This window comes from Pelecanus crispus, chromosome 3, assembly GCF_030463565.1.
Source record: "Pelecanus crispus isolate bPelCri1 chromosome 3, bPelCri1.pri, whole genome shotgun sequence".
Lineage (NCBI taxonomy): Eukaryota > Metazoa > Chordata > Aves > Pelecaniformes > Pelecanidae > Pelecanus > Pelecanus crispus.
The window spans coordinates 1,501,222-1,518,944 of NC_134645.1; the positions used below are offsets into that span (position 1 = coordinate 1,501,222).

At 46.8% G+C, this 17,723-nt stretch overlaps 1 protein-coding gene across 1 annotated transcript in view; it reads left to right on the forward strand.

Annotated features, from left to right (window-relative positions):
• Positions 1-7,296: 7,296 nt before the first annotated feature.
• The window catches only part of ANAPC1 (anaphase promoting complex subunit 1), a 34,482-nt gene continuing 24,055 nt past the window's right edge, over positions 7,297-17,723 (forward strand). The window contains exons 1-17 of the mRNA XM_075707237.1: positions 7,297-7,509; positions 7,678-7,839; positions 8,005-8,056; positions 8,256-8,359; positions 8,768-8,850; positions 9,998-10,071; positions 10,360-10,505; positions 11,058-11,278; positions 11,915-12,124; positions 12,766-12,861; positions 13,329-13,419; positions 13,538-13,603; positions 14,481-14,618; positions 14,953-15,093; positions 15,477-15,537; positions 16,071-16,258; positions 17,108-17,182. Of these exons, the coding sequence (XP_075563352.1) occupies positions 7,297-7,509; positions 7,678-7,839; positions 8,005-8,056; positions 8,256-8,359; positions 8,768-8,850; positions 9,998-10,071; positions 10,360-10,505; positions 11,058-11,278; positions 11,915-12,124; positions 12,766-12,861; positions 13,329-13,419; positions 13,538-13,603; positions 14,481-14,618; positions 14,953-15,093; positions 15,477-15,537; positions 16,071-16,258; positions 17,108-17,182 (2,121 nt within the window). The remainder of the gene's footprint in view (positions 7,510-7,677; positions 7,840-8,004; positions 8,057-8,255; positions 8,360-8,767; positions 8,851-9,997; positions 10,072-10,359; positions 10,506-11,057; positions 11,279-11,914; positions 12,125-12,765; positions 12,862-13,328; positions 13,420-13,537; positions 13,604-14,480; positions 14,619-14,952; positions 15,094-15,476; positions 15,538-16,070; positions 16,259-17,107; positions 17,183-17,723) is intronic.

The following is a 17,723-nucleotide window of genomic DNA, read 5'->3' on the forward strand; positions in this document are numbered from 1 at the left end:
CTGCCCTCAGCGCCCCGCCCCGGGGGCGGGGAGCGGGCAGCGGCGGGACGCGGGGCCGCGAACGGGGCCGGGCCCCGGGGAGGCGGGGGGGGGGGTCCCGGCGGGGGGCCAAACCGGCTGCCGGAGCCAAATCCGGTGGGCGAGCGGTCACGGGGGGGGTGTTCGCCAGCGCCCCGGGTTGGGGCCGGTCGTGTTGGATGAATATCCTTACCAAAACCCGGACGAGGGGATCGAGCGCGCCCTAAGACAACGCCAAGTTGGGCAGGAGCGGTGATGTCGGGGTGCAGCCCCCGGGAGCAGCTCGGCACCACGCAGCCGCTCGCGGAATCCCCCCGCCTTGCTGGGATGGGGGAGAGAATCGGAAGGGTGAGAGTGAGAAACACTCCTGGGCTGGGATAAGAACAGGTTAATAATTGAAACAAAGTAAAATAGTAATGATAATAGTAACAATATAATAATAATAGCAATAATAATATCCATAGCAATAATAATATCCAAAGCAAGCGATGCCCAATGCAATTGCTCCCCACCCGCCGACCGATGCCCAGCCAGTTCCCAGCAGCGATCGCTGCTCCCCGGCCAACCCCCCCAGTTTCCATACTGCCCATGACGCCGTATGGTATGGAATGGCCCTTGGGGCAGTTGGGATCAACTCTCCTGGCTGTGCCCCCTCCCAGCTCCTTGTGCCCCTGGCAGAGCAGGGGAAGCTGGAAAGTCCTTGACTGGCATAAGCAGCACTGAGCAACAACTAAACCATCAGCGTGTTATCAACGTTCTTCTCCTACTGAATCCAAAACACAGCACTGTGCCTGCCACTAGGAAGAAAATTAACTCTATCCCAGCCGAAACCAGGACAGTTGATCTGCCTGAGGGGAGGAAGGCTCTGCAGAGGGATCTGGACAGGCTGGATCGATGGGTCGAGGCCAATTCCATGAGGTTCAACAAGTGCCGGGTCCCGCTCTTGGGTCACAACAACCCCATGCAACGCTCCAGGCTTGGGGAAGAGTGGCTGGAAAGCTGCCTGGCTGGAAAGGACCTGGGGCTGCTGGTTGACAGTGGCTGAACATGAGCCAGCAGTGTGCCCAGGTGGCCAAGGTGGCCAAGAGCATCCTGGCTTGTGTCAGGAATAGTGTGGCCAGCAGGAGCAGGGAGGTGATTGTGCCCCTGTACCCAGCACTGGGGAGGCCGCACCTGGAATACTGTGTCCAGTTTTGGGCCCCTCAATGCAAGAAGGACATTGGGGTGCTGGAGCGTGTCCAGAGAAGGGCAACGGAGCTGGGGAAGGGTCTGGAGCACAGGGCTGGTGGGGAGCGGCTGAGGGAGCTGGGGGTGTTCAGCCTGGAGAAGAGGAGGCTGAGGGGAGACCTGATCACTCTGCAGCTCCTGACAGGAGGGGGCAGGGAGGGGGGTGTTGGTCTCTTCTCCCAAGTAACAAGCGATCGGACAAGAGGAAATGGCCTCAAGTTGCATCAGGGGAGGTTTAGATTGGATATTAGGAGAAATTTTTTAACAGAAAGGGTGGTCAAGCATTGGAAGAGGCTGCCCAGAGAGGTGGGGGAGTCACCATCCCTGGAGGGGTTCAAAAAACAGGCAGAGGTGGCACTTTGGGACATGGTTTAGTGGGCATGGGGGTGTTGGGGTGACGGTTGGACTGATGATCTTAGAGATCCTTTCCAATCTTAATGATTCCTAGTTTTTACTTTCATTAAAAATAATCCAGCCACCAAGCCAGGAAACATGAAATTAATTATTACTCTCCCCTGAATTGGTTTAGTGGTGGACTTGGCAGTGTTAGGTTAACGGTTGGACTGGATGAGCTTAAAGGTCTTTTCCAACCTAAATGATTCTGTGATTCTTTATGCAGGGTGGCTGGATTTATCTCCAGGAAGGTCTTTTAGGGCTGTGTTTGCATGTTCTGGGGACCAGCTCCTTTCCCCCCAGCCTCCCTGTGGAGCCCCACACCGAGAAGTTGGGGACACTGCTGCTGCCCCGGGGACCAGATACAGGACCCTGTGTTGCAGGTGAGGAAGGGCACGGTGTGCCGAAAGCACCGCTCCTCCTTTGCCTGGTCCAGGACAGCAGGACAAGAGGGGACAGAGACAAAACCGAGGCAGAATGAGAAAAGGAGGAAGACACGAGTGAAACCAACGTGCAGCACGAGCCGTTTCATGTAAGGAGTGAAACAGAACGCGTCTCCTGATGGCGCGGGAAGGAAACGAAGGAGTATCTGGGTATTCAGAACCTGTCCCAAACGCTGGCCGTGCTTGAGGAGGTTTGCGAGCGAGCCATATTGAGGCCATCAGCGTTTCCCCCACCGCAAATGGGAAGGGACTGGGATCTGGGGAACCAGCAGCCAGTCTGACTTGAATGTGACTCAGTATATTTCTCTGCTGCAACCAGTCTGCTCCCCACACACAAAATTCTCTGAAACTACGACACAAGTGTAAGTTTTTTCCCCAGCAGCCTGCTGTAGTCTTCCCAAAGCCTTGAAGTTAGGAAAAAAAATGTAAATTTTGTCCGATTAGCACAAGGTAAGCACCATGGGAACAGAGATGGAGCAAGAAGACAGCTCTGTGTTGAAGCTGATCATTTCTGTTTGTGTATAATTTATAATGAGAGCTGGGAAGGGCAGTGCACTTCTCAGGCTGTTAGAAAGAAAAGAACCATATGAAATCCGTTTGGAAATCTTTTCCAACTGGGAAGAAAAAAAAATGTCTTAAGTTCAATGAAAAAAAGAACAAATCACTCCCAGACTTCTTTGACTCGCAAAGCTGCTTATTCACCGCATATTCTCAGGCCCTGGTGACAGAGATTGAATTTCCCCCCTCGCCGCCTCTTTCGCTCCAGACCAGCGTCTCGCATCTTGAAGTGATCAGCAGCTAAGGAAGGGCACGTGTCGCTAGAGGCCCAGATTAAAGGGGAGAAGAAAAATGTACTAAAGCTGCTGCAAGAAGACTGAGCATCTTCGGCGGTGCCTAAGAGCCAGCGCCTTCCCTGCAGCTCCAGCAGCGCCACTTTTTCTCCAGATTTTGAGTGCATTCCCCGTGCATCCAACGTCAGTCAGCGAGTAGGAGGAGACCGGGGGACAGGCATTTGTCCCTCTGTCTTTCCAGGCTGGCTCTTGACACGAGGCTGTCATTTGCGGTCAGCCTTTGCCGCACGGGTGCGCTTTCATCTGGCTCCGTTCCCCGTTGCTGCTGGCTTTGCGATTTTTGGGAACAAAGCAATGGAAAGGCCTTTGGACTTTGTGGGCTGCAGAGTGGAAACAGCCCCTCGCATCAGGACAGTGGCATATAATTGCCCCACTAACACGGGGCGAGGAAGCAGGTGCAATTTCTACGAAAGAGGGGGGAAAAAAATAAACAATGAGAACACGTGGGCACGTAAAGAGGATTTAAGCAGCTCTCTAAAATCCCCAAATGTGGGTCATTTCTTTACAGTAGGTTGGTTTCTGCTCAGTGCTGGTGTAAAGTAGTCTCCAGCTCAGTAGGGTTTGTTGCAGTTCATTTGAGCACAGCTTGATGTGAGGAAGAGGCTGGTGCATGGAGGTGGAGGAAGAACCAGGGAGAGGAGAAACCAGAGGAGAAACTCTCAGGCCAGCTTTGTGATAGGAAAGATCTGGAAGCAGCCGGCAGGAGACAGCCGGACCACGTTGGCTGCTCTTGGGTTGGTGATGTGCCGCTTCCACCTTGCCCGGCATACTGCCATCCTCGGTCTCCTTCCAACGGCACAGGAATATAGGCTCGGGAGCAGCCTCGACGGCCTTCCTCCGAGCAGATTACCTATTTCCATACCTCAGAGCCCAAACTCAACAGTTGCTGGGGTCTGCACACAAACAGCTCATGTTGTTTTGGTCCCAAAGTACATGCGTGGCCGGAGTCATAAGGTCTCCCCAAGGAGCATCCCTTGCTCTCGCTGCCTGGGGCTGGGCATCAGCCGGCATTTGGCCCTAGAAATACCTCGCAGCCCTCACAGGGCAGTGGGAGAGGAAAAAAAAAACTGATGTCAAAGGAAGGAGGACCGAAACGAAGGGAGAACCTTTCATCGGAAACAACGGCTGCCCGTCTCCTCCGTCTGAGCGCCAGGACCCGACCCTGAAGCAGCTAAAGCGGTCGTGCTCGCAGCTCTCCAGGTGCCGTAGCGCAGCACAGACCGCGCTGGAGGGAGCACCCACCTCTCCCCTCCGCGAGAGCGCCTTCCTGAGCGCAAAGGTGTCCATCTTTATCAGCACCAGCTTCTCCTGCCTGTGCGAGAAGTTATCAACCCCTTCCGATAACAGCAGCAGCTCCACAGGTATTCTCAGCTTTCTTTAGGTGCTCTTGGAGGCACCCCGGAGCGCCGCGGTGCCAGGCTAGGGCCTGAACCTGACCCTTTAGGTTTTTTGCAGTTTCACTTCAGAGTGTTGACACCGTTTCTTCACAAGACTTGGGAAGCAATGTAATTTGTGTGAAATCGGCCCATTTAGCAGAAATGGCACTCGGCAATCTGGCTTTGGGCTGCTCTCTGCTGAGATTTTTTTTTTCCCCCTTTGCTATTTCTGTATTTTTATTTTCATTTTGCTAAACCTCTTCTTTTATTTCTGCTTCCTCTTTATGTCTATTTTTATTTTTGTTTGCAGGGGCTCCTGTTCTTTTAAATGCCAAACTCTTTTGGCAACATGTTTTTAGCTCAAGGCAGAAGGCCCGTTTGCGTTAAACTTTATCCCCCGGTCATAGGATGCAGCTCGCAAACAATTTGCAGGGAAAACTGAACATTTTGTGGTGCTACCAAAATGCCTTTTTTCCTTGTGCTGCTTTCTTTGGGCACATGGGACATGCTACGTCTCTTACCGGGCACATTCTGTCCCTTGGCTCAGCTGTTTCTCCCTAGGACAATTTCTCCTGGTCTGCAAATTATTTTGCAAAAGCAGAAAAAGCCATCTCCAAAGGTTGGATGCTGGCTTGAACCTTCCTTGTTTTGAGCCCTGGGCATTCTTACTTGCCCACAAAATTGCTGTTTGTATTTCACAGTCTTATTTGTGTAAATACCCCCATTTGTCTCCATATGGAAATTTGGTTCCTGGCTGGATCTGTAGATCCAGGCTACCATTTCTTCCGGTTGTCTTCCTGCCAGGAGCTGCGGTACAATTTGAAAGCACTCTGCAGCTCAGTGAATTCTTGCTTCTCCTAAACCTGGCTTTCCCCAGCAGGCTGCTTCTCGTTTCTGAGAAAACAACAGTGCTTGTTGTCAGGACTGGAACCAAGGATTCCCCAAACCACTCGCCGGAACCATGGTTTCAAATACATTTTCAATTCTTCGCCAGCTTCTCCCTCCTCCTTTGATTTCTCATGTGACTCTAATACCTTGGAAAAAAAAATCATCCTCCTCAGAATGCACTACCCTTCCAGTTCCCATCAGGGTACTTTATACAGGTTTTGTTCTGTTATTATTGCCTGTCAGACAAACACAGGCTCCTTTTGTGTTTCACACCACAGGTGCTAATTAAAAAAAAAAAAAAAGGCATTTTCTGGTATGCTACTTGGACACAAATAGAGAAAGTACGCTGCGGCAGGAACAGGGCTATGCTGAAAGCTAGTAACTGGCTGTGATCTGTAGCCAGCAACACCCTCTTGCTTAGGTGAGCAATTACAGAGGTGAGAGGTAAAGAAAAGAGCTCATTTTGCAACGTACAAACAGTTGAAAAGACCACAGAATAAGCTTGCTCGCTGTCAACACCTCCATGCCTGTGTGTGCTACGGCGCCTGCAAGATGGGCAGATTACCAGCACGGTGCTGATCTCATCAGTGAAACTTGCTCTTAAAAGAATAAAAATAATCTGATTGTCCCACCAGGTTTTGGCAGCTGCGTACGTCCCAGAGGACTGATTCTGCACGTTTTGCTGCGACACCACAACCAAGGCAGGATGCTGGAACCCAAATGGCACGATTACACATGGGTGACGTTTGATTATATAGAAATGCACGTCGAGGCGTCGTTCCTTTGGCAAAATCCGGCGGTTCTCATCAGAAAAGCCAGGCTAACTGCCTGACACCTAGCGCTGGTTGTCAGAGATGCAGCTGCGAAGCTTTCGGCACCCTCAGCCTTAGCCTTTACCAGCGTGGCAGGCTGTCCCTGCAGCCATTCAGGACATTGAAGCAGCAAGTGTAGAAGCTGTTAAAATATTGAACTGCCGAAATGCAGGCCTGGCTGTGAGGTGGTGGGTTGTTGCAGGCCTGTCCTGGTTTCGGCTGGGGTAGAGTTAATTTTCTTCCTAGTAGCAGGCACAGTGCTGTGTTTTGGATTTAGTAGCAGAAGAACGTTGATAACACGCTGATGGTTTAGTTGTTGCTCAGCACTGCTTATGCCAGGCAAGGACTTTCCAGCTTCCCATGCTCTGCCAGGGGCACAAGAAGCTGGGAGGGGGCACAGCCAGGAGAGTTGATCCCAACTGCCCCAAGGGCTGTTCCATACCATACGGCGTCATGGGCAGTATGGAAACTGGGGGGGTTGGCCGGGGAGCAGCGATCGCTGCTGGGAACTGGCTGGGCATCGGTCGGCAAGTGGTGAGCAACTGCATTGGGCATCACTTGCTCTGTATATTATTATTATTATCATCATTATTGTATTGTTGTCATTACAATTTTACTTTGTTTCAATTATTAACCTGTTCTTATCTCACCCCAGGAGTGTTTCTCACTCTCACCCCTCCGATTCTCTCCCCCATCCCACCAGGGCAAGGGGATTCCGCGAGCAGCTGCGTGGTGCTGAGCTGCTGCCGGGGGCTGAACCACAAGGCCACAAAAATTTACAGGCCAGGCCTTTGGCTGTTTGCGGGCCGCAGTCAGAAGGCGCAGAGCCACAGTTCGGCTCGTCAGGGGCGAGACAGGCCCAAGTTCACCAGGAAAGTTGCCTCGGGTGGAGGGAAAGGGAGGGGCGCGCAGGGGGCTGCGGCAGCAGCGGCACGCAAAGCGCTCTGCTGCCCAGGCCCTGGATTTTAACGCGCTTCTGTTTTACAGACCAACGTGACCGTGCCGCCCCAAACCGGCATTTTGGGGAGGATTCCCCTCAGGAGACGCCGCCCTGTGCCCCTGCGCGGCCGCCATTTCCCTCCCGGCGGCCCCCGCGCGGCGCCGCGGGGCAGGGCGGGAGCGACAAGATGGCCGCGCCCGTGTGAGGAGCCGCCGGCCTCCGCGCTCGCCCCAGCCGCGCTGCCGCTTCCCGCGTTGCCCCCTCGCCCCGGGCGGCGCGGGTAGCCGGAGCGCCCGGTCGCGGACGGGTGTGCGTCCGTCCCAGAAATAATGAGGATATCGGGCCCCCATGTCGGACCACTCTGACGAGAGGGCGACGATGATTGCGGCCGGCGACCTGCAGGAGTTCGCCCCCCGGGGCCGCGAGCACTGCCGGCGCCATCCCAGCGCCCTCACCCTCCAGCTGAGGCGGCTGCAGCCCGCCTCCGAGCTCTGCTCCTCCGACGGGGCGGCCGGCCTGGTGGGGTCCCTCCGGGAGGTGACGATCCACGAGCGGCAGCGGGTAGGAGGCGGCGAGGGTGCGGGGGCCTTGGCCTGGCTTTCTGCCTTCCGAAATAAATTGGCCAAGCCGTGACTGCTGAGCTATGGCCGGCTGTCGTGACGGCACCGGCAGGTCTTGTAACTTTTCCTTAAGCAAAAAAACAAAACCCCCAAAAATATCGGTTTTCAGGAAAGCTGGCAGTTGAGGAAAGGCGTCAGTGATGTCGGGGAAGAAGTGGACTACGATGAAGAGCTGTACGTGGCCAGCAATATGGTTATCTGGAGCAAAGGAAGTAAAAACCAAGCGTCTACCGTTTATAAGGCTTTCACTGTCGACAGCCCTGTTCTGCAGGTATGGAAAGGTGGTGGCTGAATGAATGCACGTCAGCTAAAAAATACTCGCTGGCTGTTTTCAAGCAGTGTTCTGAGGTGGGGTTATTTTGGGAAATACAGAAAGATGAGATTGCGTAGCAGCATCAACGTTCTCCAGAAATAATTACATGGTATTTGGTTTTAGGCCTTGTGGTGCGACTTCACTATACCCCAGGAAAAATCTGAAAAAGCTGACGGTAAGTTTCCTGCTTACTGTAATGCCACACAGATGTTTTGAGCTCAGCTCTCTTGGCATGATAAATTTAGTCATCAAGACTTGCCATACCATGACAGCCACCCCCTCTCAAATTTATATTTTGTATATAGAGGATGTCTAAGGAAAGAGAGAAACTTTACTATGTGGCGGTTTGTTTTTGTTTTTTTCCCCGGTTTCAGGCAGTGATGAAATAGTAGAAAAATGTATCTGCATATTGCAGAATTCCTGTATAAATGTGCATAGCATAGAGGGAAAGGATTACATTGCTGCTTTACCTTTTCAGGTAAGTGCTGAACTTTTTTTTTTTTTTTTATCCACAAATGGGCTTGTTATCTGGTTGCATGCTACGTTGGGGTGGGGCGGCGTGTGTAAAACACTGCTGGTGGTGGCTGCTGGAGTTCTTTGCTCTGTGGGTGAAAGCGACAAAGCTGATGAAAGTGCAGCTGTGTGGTTAGGGCATTGAATACTTCTGGAAGCAGTGGCAGCTGGCTGTGTGATGTGGGAAAGTATGGGTATGACTGCTTTGTAGTCTGAGAACCTGCTCCGATTTACGTTACCCTTTTCTTCTCAAGAAAAGGCCTGAACATCTTATTTTCCTATAGCGAGCTACTCAAATGTGAAACATAATCAATATAGTAAGTACTTGATTTTTTTTTTTTTGGTCATAGATCTATTTGTAATTTTTTTATAGGTCGCAAATGTCTGGCCAACAAAATATGGTTTGTTATTTGAGCGCAGCAGTTCTTCACATGAAGTACCTCCAAGTCCACCCAGGTACGTAATGAGTGGCTTTGATTGTTTCGTTACAGACTGTTTGCTAATCTAATACAGCAGTGCAAGAATTGAAGAGCAGTAATGAAAGGATCTGTGTGTTCATGGCAGGGACAGGTGAAATCAGGTGAAACATCAGGAAATAGCAGGAAGGGGCTGAATGCTGACAATCACGATATTCCTCTGATACTGTGTTAAGAACTAGTTGGGAGTGGTGATCCTGGGAATAGGATGTGGGAGGCACGATCTGTGTGTTACTAGCCTGATTTCCTTAAGGTTAGTCCTGCGAATTGGTTCCAGGCTGTGATGGACGACTGGAAGATTCACTGAGGGGTTGTCATTGAGGCATTTTCTCTCAGCTGCAGGATGCTTTAATGTGTGGAGCACCCTGTTACCTGTTTGGTGAGGATCGTATGTCCTGTGCTCTGTGGTTGGGCGTACAGCTGAGAAGCAGAGTAAGGAGTTGGATGGTGTGCTGATGAGCAGCTTTAATACAGCCACTTGCTCTCTCTTGGGCTTTATGTGTCCTTTCCAGGCCCTTGTGACTGTCTAGCCCTCGGAAGAGTTGGGATTAGAAACAGAGGTCCTGAAAATCTTCAAGAGGGTACATTGCAAAAATCATGATTGACCCTACTCAGGCTGGCCTTCTGTGAAAATTCTTCCTTTTTGCTGCTGCCACCACAGATGGGTGGCTTGATTGCTGCTCTGTGGTGGATACAAATGACCTGATAGCTGGCTGCTCGTCTGGGACCTGGGAGCTGTGGAACCTAAACTCTTAAGCTGAGTCTGGGTTAAGGGCTTTCTCCTCTTCCTGCTCTTCCTCCTCCTGATTTAGCCGGTGCCAGCTCTGTTCACTCGGGCCAGCCAAAGCCTGTCCTGTGGCCACCAGGTGGGGTCATTCTCAAGTGCTCCAAGATGTAAAACAAGAACCTAATCATCCTCTTTGATACACCAGCCTTTGACTCTGCTCAGTTAATCCAGCAAGCTTCTGTGAACAGAATATATGTCTCTACTGTTAGATTTCAGGCTCTGATTTGTTAAGGTCTGATGAGCAGCTTTGGGATCGCAGCACACGTACCAGCTACAAGAGAGAACAGTTATGCTTGTTAGCATGTGGTTTTTGAGCGTGCTTTGTTTGGTTTCTTTCTAGAGAACCTTTGCCTACTATGTTCAGCATGCTACACCCATTAGATGAGATAACACCTCTTGTCTGTAAGTCCGGAGGTAAGGTTACATCTTTAGATGTATCATTCAGAGTCCATCAGTATGGTATCAAATGCTTAACGTGTCACTTGATTGTTTTCTGTATTACAAAATTTGCAAATAATCACTCTTTCAAGAATTCAGAAGCGGGGCGTTTTAGCTGCTTCATGAACAGGAAAACTGTTCAGGAAAGAAACACAAATCATGCAAATCGTGGAAGAAAGAGGGTAAATGCTAACCCTGTAACTGATAACTCTGCTGTAGAAATGATCCTTTCTCCTTAACTGATGTTAACCACTTCTTTAGCAGGCGTGTTTGGTTCTGCTAGAGTGCAGTACGTTGCTGATTACACCTTGAGGATTGTGTTTCTCAACGCTGAACCTTCCATTGTGATGACATATGATACTGTGCAGAGTTTACATACTGTTTGGGCTCTTCGGAGAGTAAAGCCAGAGGTACAAATTCATTATCAACTAAATATAATTATAAAATTTTTTTGTGTGTGTTTACATGCCCTTATGGCTGTGTGTGATAGAAATGCCTGGTATTTGTGATTTATTTTATTTGTAAGAGTAAGATGTTTGTTGGTGTGGGGTTTTTTGTTTGGTGGGGGTTTTTTTGGTTTTGTTTTTGGTTTTTTGTTTTTTAAATAGTTTCTTTCAGGTATTTGCCTGTACCACAGTCAGGGAGATCACATGATGGTGATGGTCACAAAGTATACCATGCTTATGATATTTCTTACGTTGTACTGGAAGGTTTTGACTCTACTTAAACTGCTGCGTTCTGTAAGAAAAGTGACAAACAACTTAGTGCCCTGAAAACCATAGGAGTGGTTTCTGTGACTGAGGGAGAGAGCATGGTTGGTAGGAATGAATTCTTAGGCTGACCACCTACCTAAGCGTTAATTTTTTTAACACCTAATTGATGAAACAAGCTATCTGAGCGTCTTCCTGGCTGTTATTGCCCATGTGCTCTTTGTGCATAGACAGCTCTGTTTTGTCTCCCAGGAGCAGAACACGGTGCTGAAGTTCTCTGAGCAGATGGGCACACCGCAGCACGTGGCCACTAGCAGCTCTTTGACAGCTCATCTCAGAAGCCTCTCAAAAGGAGACTCTCCTGTGGGCTCACCTTTCCAGAACTACTCGTCTATCCACAGCCAGAGCAGATCGGTGTCATCGCCCAGCATGCAGTCCCGCTCGCCCTCTATCTCCAACATGGCTGCTTTGAGGTGGGTGCTGAACATGATGCGTAGACAGACCTTACCAAAGAATACGAGCTATGGAATAGGACGCACATCTGGAATTGCTGTCTGTCTTTCTCTACTGTTAAAAAAGTCTGTCCATCTAAGGTGTCTCCTCTGTTACAGCATCTGAAAGCCCTCTTGGAGAAGGCCCTTGTGACACGTGGTGTGCTAGCGTCCCTGTAGCACAAGCGGGTAATGGGTGTGCAGGAGCCAAAGAGGCTGTTCTGTCAGTCTGTAGTGGAGTCGGGGACTGTCTGCAGGTCTTTTGAGTCTCGGGAGTGTTTTCAGTTAGCTTTTCTAAAGGAAGTCATATTTAGAGGGAACAGGTTGGGAGAGATTTTTGATGGAATGGACCACGCAACTTAAAATGTTAGTTTTCTTGCTTTTGAAATCTCACCTATTTGATTCTGACAGAAGACTGGAGAGTAATTAATATTTTCCTGTGCTAGGGTGTACTGCTAAAGGAAGCTAATACTGAACTAGCTACTGGTTTAGGGTGGTGTTGGTTGTGTGTTGTTTTTTAAAGTCTCTACCAGTGTATGAACTCCCTGGCTTAGCAGGAGTTCTGTATCTGACTTTGTAAATCCACTCTTCAATGGTGTCTTATGTCTTTGCTTGCAGCCGCTCTCATTCTCCTGCCCTGGGAGTGCATTCTTTCTCGGGGGTGCAGAGGTTCAACTTTTCCAGTAATGCTCAGTCACCGAAGAGGCACAGTATTACCCATTCTCCAAACAGCACTTCCAGTGATTCCTTCCTTATTCCAGAAACCGAACCAATTGTTCCTGAGCTGTGTATAGATCACCTGTGGACAGAAACAGTCACAAACATGAGGTTAGGTGCTTGTGTTGGGATGTGAGAAGTTCTGGATTTCCATTGGGGGTGGGCGGGGGAAATAAAAGAACAGTTTATTTTGGTGTGTGCTTTCTGTAAATGGTGCTGCCTTAAAATAGATGTGTGGACCTGCACTTCCTAATTTTTTTGGAAAATGATGCCCACTAAGCGTGCAGCTCTCTTGAAAAGGGAATTGGGCGCTTGGAACAGTTTTACCTGCTGTGTTATCTGTAGCCCTCTGAGGTGGGGAATGGTTTAATGATATCTGTAAAACAAAGTAGGTTCTAACCTGGTCATTGCTTTGGGGTCGTTTGGGGTTTCTTTGATCTTCCAGGGGGAGTGTCTCTTTCTGTGTTACCATCAAAAGGGCAAACCACAGCATAAAACCTCAGATTGAACAGGAGAACAAAGCCAAATAGCATGTGCTCTGCAAGCCAAAAAGTGGGGAATGTGAAGGTTGGAGTGCTAGAAAATCGATTTTGAGAGTAATGACTGAAGCTGAGACTGGTGCATTCTGGCAACTTGGTGCACTGCTAATTGAAGTCCAGTGTGACCTTACAGCTTGTGGACACTGTGTTTTCCTTCACCAATATTTTTATGGTAGACCAAACAGTGTGCTGATCATTGTGTCTCTTTTACAGAGAGAAGAATTCCCAAGCATCAAAAGTGTTTATTACCACTGACCTTTGTGGGCAGAAGTTCTTGTGCTTTTTGGTGGAATCCCAGCTCCAGCTGCGGTGAGCATCCCTGTCTTGGGGACAAGTGAACAAAGAGGAGCACTCTAGAAATTACAAGCTAGATGTGGGTTTTAACATACTTATTCCTCCAGCTAGTGGAATCTGTTATGACAACATGTGGTACGTCACTGGCTCTCGTATGACATGTTTTTAACTATGGTGACATAGATGATTTGGGCTATTTAAATAACAATGAGGTTGCGAGAGAACATTCACTGTAATTTGAACGGGATTCTTATTTATCCTCATCTTTACCCTTTAGAAGTACGTTGGGGGTTTTTGTTAGACTAGTAGAGTAAAAATAAGTTGACTAGCAGGGCAAAACAAGTGAAGGAAGGAGGAAGCAACCAGATATACCACAACAAAACTGACTGCACCGTGCAACACAGTTTTAATTTTCTATCTTCTTTCTGTAAGCACAGATAGGACAGTCCTTTATGTGTCCTGTTTATTTCTCAAATCTCTAGGTGTGTAAAATTTCAAGAGAGCAACGATAAGTCGCAGCTGATCTTTGGTTCTGTTACCAATATTCAAGCAAAGGATGCAGCTCCAGTGCAGGTATGTACCTCTGAATGGACTTTTAACTGTGGAGTATCCTGTTTTGTCACTTGTGTTGTCCAACTGTTGTCTCTTTACTTAAATACAAGAAGCTGAGTATTCTGCTTGATTCTTGCAGGGCATTGATACGCTGCTGGTTCTGGAAGGCAGTGGAAATCTAGTGCTTTATTCTGGCGTGGTTCGGGTAAGTAGCAGCAGTTTTCCTATCCCAAAATAAACATTTGAATCTTTGATTACAAACTGGGCTGTACAGAGGGATCCTGTGTGCATCATACCTTACAAGGTATCATTTTAAGCTTCCCGTAGACTGCTGCTTGCGTGGGACTTGCTTGGGAAAAGTGGCTCTGTGCTAACGTACCAAGTGTAGTTTACGTGCAGTGTTGAAAAGGTGGTTCTGAAGAATCAGTGGCACCTTGTGGTAAAATCAAATAATCTCTTGAGCTTATTTTCAGTGATAGTAAAGTATAAAGTAATAAAATGCTTTCAAAGAAAGAAAACTTCAAGAATATGGAAAATAAGAATTGTTCCTGAACAAAAAACTTTCAAGCTTCTCTCTAGCATGCCAGATAGTTTTAGATGTCAAATTGTTTTGCTTTACAGAGGGCTGTTATTAGGATGGACATGATAATCAAAACTTTTTCTTAAATTCTGTAGAGATGCACTGTGTTCTCTCTGTGTATGCAGAAATCTTGGACAGTGCAATTTGTACATGTGTGTGTGTATGCACGTGTTTGTGTGTGTGTCTGTATATATACACGCACATATGTATGTTAAAAAAAGTATACTTTCTGAAAGTAGAGCTTTCTCAGTGAAGCCCAGTGGGAGTAGACTTGTAGCAATAATGTACAATACTGCCCTTATATGGTAGTTTTTTCAGTGTGTTGTCATCTGAAGAAAGTACATGAAGTAATCTTTAATCTCTTCAAGAGATTTTAGTTTAAGTACATGCCCACTTTCCTTAAAACTTTTCCTTTAAGATTTTAAAACCTGATGATGTCTGTATATGGAAGCATAGGCATGAAAACCAACTATTTGTTTTCCTATATATTGTTCACAAAAAGGTGGGGAAGGTTTTTATTCCTGGGCTGCCTGCTCCATCCCTGACAATGTCCAACCAAATGCCTCGGCCGAGTACTCCCTTGGATAGTGTCAGCACTCCATCCAAGCCTTTGAACAAGCATCTGGGGCCCCTGGAAGAGGTAAGAAGAAAATAAGTCCTGCCTTGGAAAGGGTTTAGTGGTAACAGCTTCAAATGATTAGTTGATTTTAACTTTAAAGGTATCTTTTGGAGCTAAATCTTTTCTTTTTCTTCTATAAAACCCCTGAATAAACAGTGTTTAAATAAGTTCTGTTTAGTGCTGCCCTATTAATTTATTTATGATTTCTGTAAAATGTCTGAGGCAGAGGTTGGGAAGATATTTATAGTTGTGTTCAAAATCCTTACTAGTATATTAAGAATGGCAATTTTAGCTGTCCTTTGCTCAGATCCTTTTATTCAAACAATTCGAATTAATCATTTTTACCACTTTTCAGGGTGTGCTTTTGTCACCAGTTCCAGAGCTAAGGGATTCTTCCAAACTTCATGACTCAACTTATGTTGAAGACTGTACTTTTCAGCAGCTTGGGACTTTCATTCATGCTCTGAGAGATCCTGTCCACAACAGAGTAACTTTAGTAGGTATTATCCTGTAATTTGAGTCAATGCTTTGGTAGCAAAGCGATGGTCAAGTTTGCTTCTACTGCATAGTGAGACATTGCTAGCAGCTCCTGATCAACAGCAAAATATCACAGCTGCATTGGTGGCTCCACATTTTTCTCTCTGTAGAATACTCTAGAAGTCACAGAATTTGATTGATTCCCTCAAGTGATTCAGCTCAAGATCTATTTCAAGCGTTTCATGGAGCTAGTATCTGAGGTTGCAAATCTCTAGTGTAGCAAATAGCCAGGGACTAGGAATATGCTTAATCCATAAATGAGTTCTGAGTTGATAGAAAAGGATCCTCGCTCTACTTTATGCATTTCATAATTTGACTCTTACCTTTTTTTATCCTTTTTAGGAACTCAGCAATAATACAATGGTTCGGATTACAATTCCTGAAATCGCCACTTCGGAACTAGGTATGATTCAGAATCCATCACATGAAATACGTTCCATAATTTTCGAGCATTCGTTTTTTGAGTAGTTTATGTATAGCTTAGACTGTAATGATTCAGTACCATATATTCCAAGCTCTATTCACTTATCTTCCAGAGCTGCTACCATTTATTTAGGTGTGCTCTGTTGCTTTTAGTGCTTCACCTGCTGCACTCTTAAAACTTCCTTTGTTGTTTAGGTTCCTTTGCTCTCTACTGTTGTGTATGTTCTTGCTTGAGGAAGGGCTGAGATGCCAGTTCAGACACAAGGTGGTTTCAGTAATGAGTAAAAAGGAAATTTTTTCCCCTTTGTGTGGTGAATTAGAGGGGCTGTGCTTAACCTGGACTAAAGGAACAGCTGTTGGAGGTTGTGTGGTGTGTGGCTTTTATTGAAAGAGTTGCCAGAGAGTTAAAAGGAGGTCCGAGAACTGTAAAGATTTATAGCACTGATTGGAAGAAGTACCAGCAGGTAAGATGGAAAGCACACCTAAATTTGTTTGTTTGTTTTCCCCCAACAGTGAAAAGATGTCTGCAGGGCATCAAAGCTATCCTGCCCAAGGAGATAGCGGTACAGATGCTTGTCAAGTGGTACAATGCTTATAATGCCCCAGGAGGACCAAGCTATCACTCAGAATGGAATTTATTTGTAACATGTCTCATGAATATGATGGGTTACAACACAGAGAGACTGTCCTGGACACGTCATGTAAGCAATCTTACATGTTTGTTTGCCTAGCTTACGTTAACGCTACTGATAATTCTTCAAGGTTCAAAATGGTTAGAGAGACACTGAAGTCAGAGATACAACCTATCTTGTCTTAAATCACAAGATGCCATCAAATCAATTCTGTCTTTCTAAATTTCAGGTGTACGCTTTAGTCTGTGTTTATCATGAAATACATTGATAAGGTACTTACCGCCAACTATCTTGGTCAAATAAAAATAGATTATGAAGATTTTACTCCAGTTCATGTCTAACACTGATGCATTAAGGATTTGATTCGCCTAATCCATATTAAGCCTGTTTTCACTAGAAATGCAGGTTACAACTCAGATTCCTGTTTCCTAAAGAGGATTTTCTGTGTAGTTTTTGAATCATCATGTTTAAAGTTCTATTTTTTTTTTTTTCCAACTATTTTACTAAATGTATTTGGAGTTCTCTGTAAGCGGGTTTCCTGCTAGCAAGTATGTTTGCAGTGCTTGTAGGGGAAGAAAAAGCCAGCAAGGATATGTGCACATCACAACAACTGATGTAAAAGCAGTTACAGTATTTCTACATTACCAGCATTAGCTCATCCACAGTATTTCCTCTGTCCTAGCAAATACCAGATGTTAGGCAGTCAAACTGAAATCATGCACTGTACGCTAGAATAACTAGCTGTGTATAGAATAATCTAATTGCAGTATATGTTTTATATGAAAGCAAAGTATAGAAGTACTTAAAGCAATGTCTTGTAATGCTTGGTTTGGATTCAGATGTTATGATTGGTGATTCACTTATGCAACGTTGGGAATTTCAATACTGAGCTGCTTCTGATCTTTTTATTTCTTGCAGCTTGATTTTGAAGGATCACTTTCACCAGTTATTGCTCCAAAGAAGGCTAGACCATCAGAAACAGGGTCAGATGAAGTAAGAAATGGTTTTCTTTTATAAATAAGAGCCTTGGAGGGGGGGTTGTTTGGTTGGTTTGGGTTTGGGTTTGTTTTTTTTTTTTTAAAGGCAAACCGGAGGAAATGCCCTCTGAGCAGTGCATTTCATCTGAGCTCATCTGAGATTACAAGCCTTTGGGGGAAGGAAAGTTATTTTGCCCTGTGCAGTGGCTGCATCACATGACCTTGCTTCTCAGGGTTCTCACTTCCAGAGAAGTAGGTTGGACGCAGGAATTAATTTAATGGATCACAAAGCAATCCCAGACAGCCTTCTGACACAGTCAGATCTCTCCTAGATGCTTCATCCTTTGAAAATGAAGTTGTCTCACTCCCATGGCTACTCAGCACCTTTAGCACGTTAGGAGCATCAAATTATATACTTGACTGAACATGCTGATTTTCACCAAAGGGTTAGGGTTTAAGATTGATTCTGGGTTTTGCCTAGACAGGAGTAGGAAGTATTCACATGGTCAAACAGTAAAGTGGATGAGGCTTACTGTCATCCCATCATAAGAGGCTTT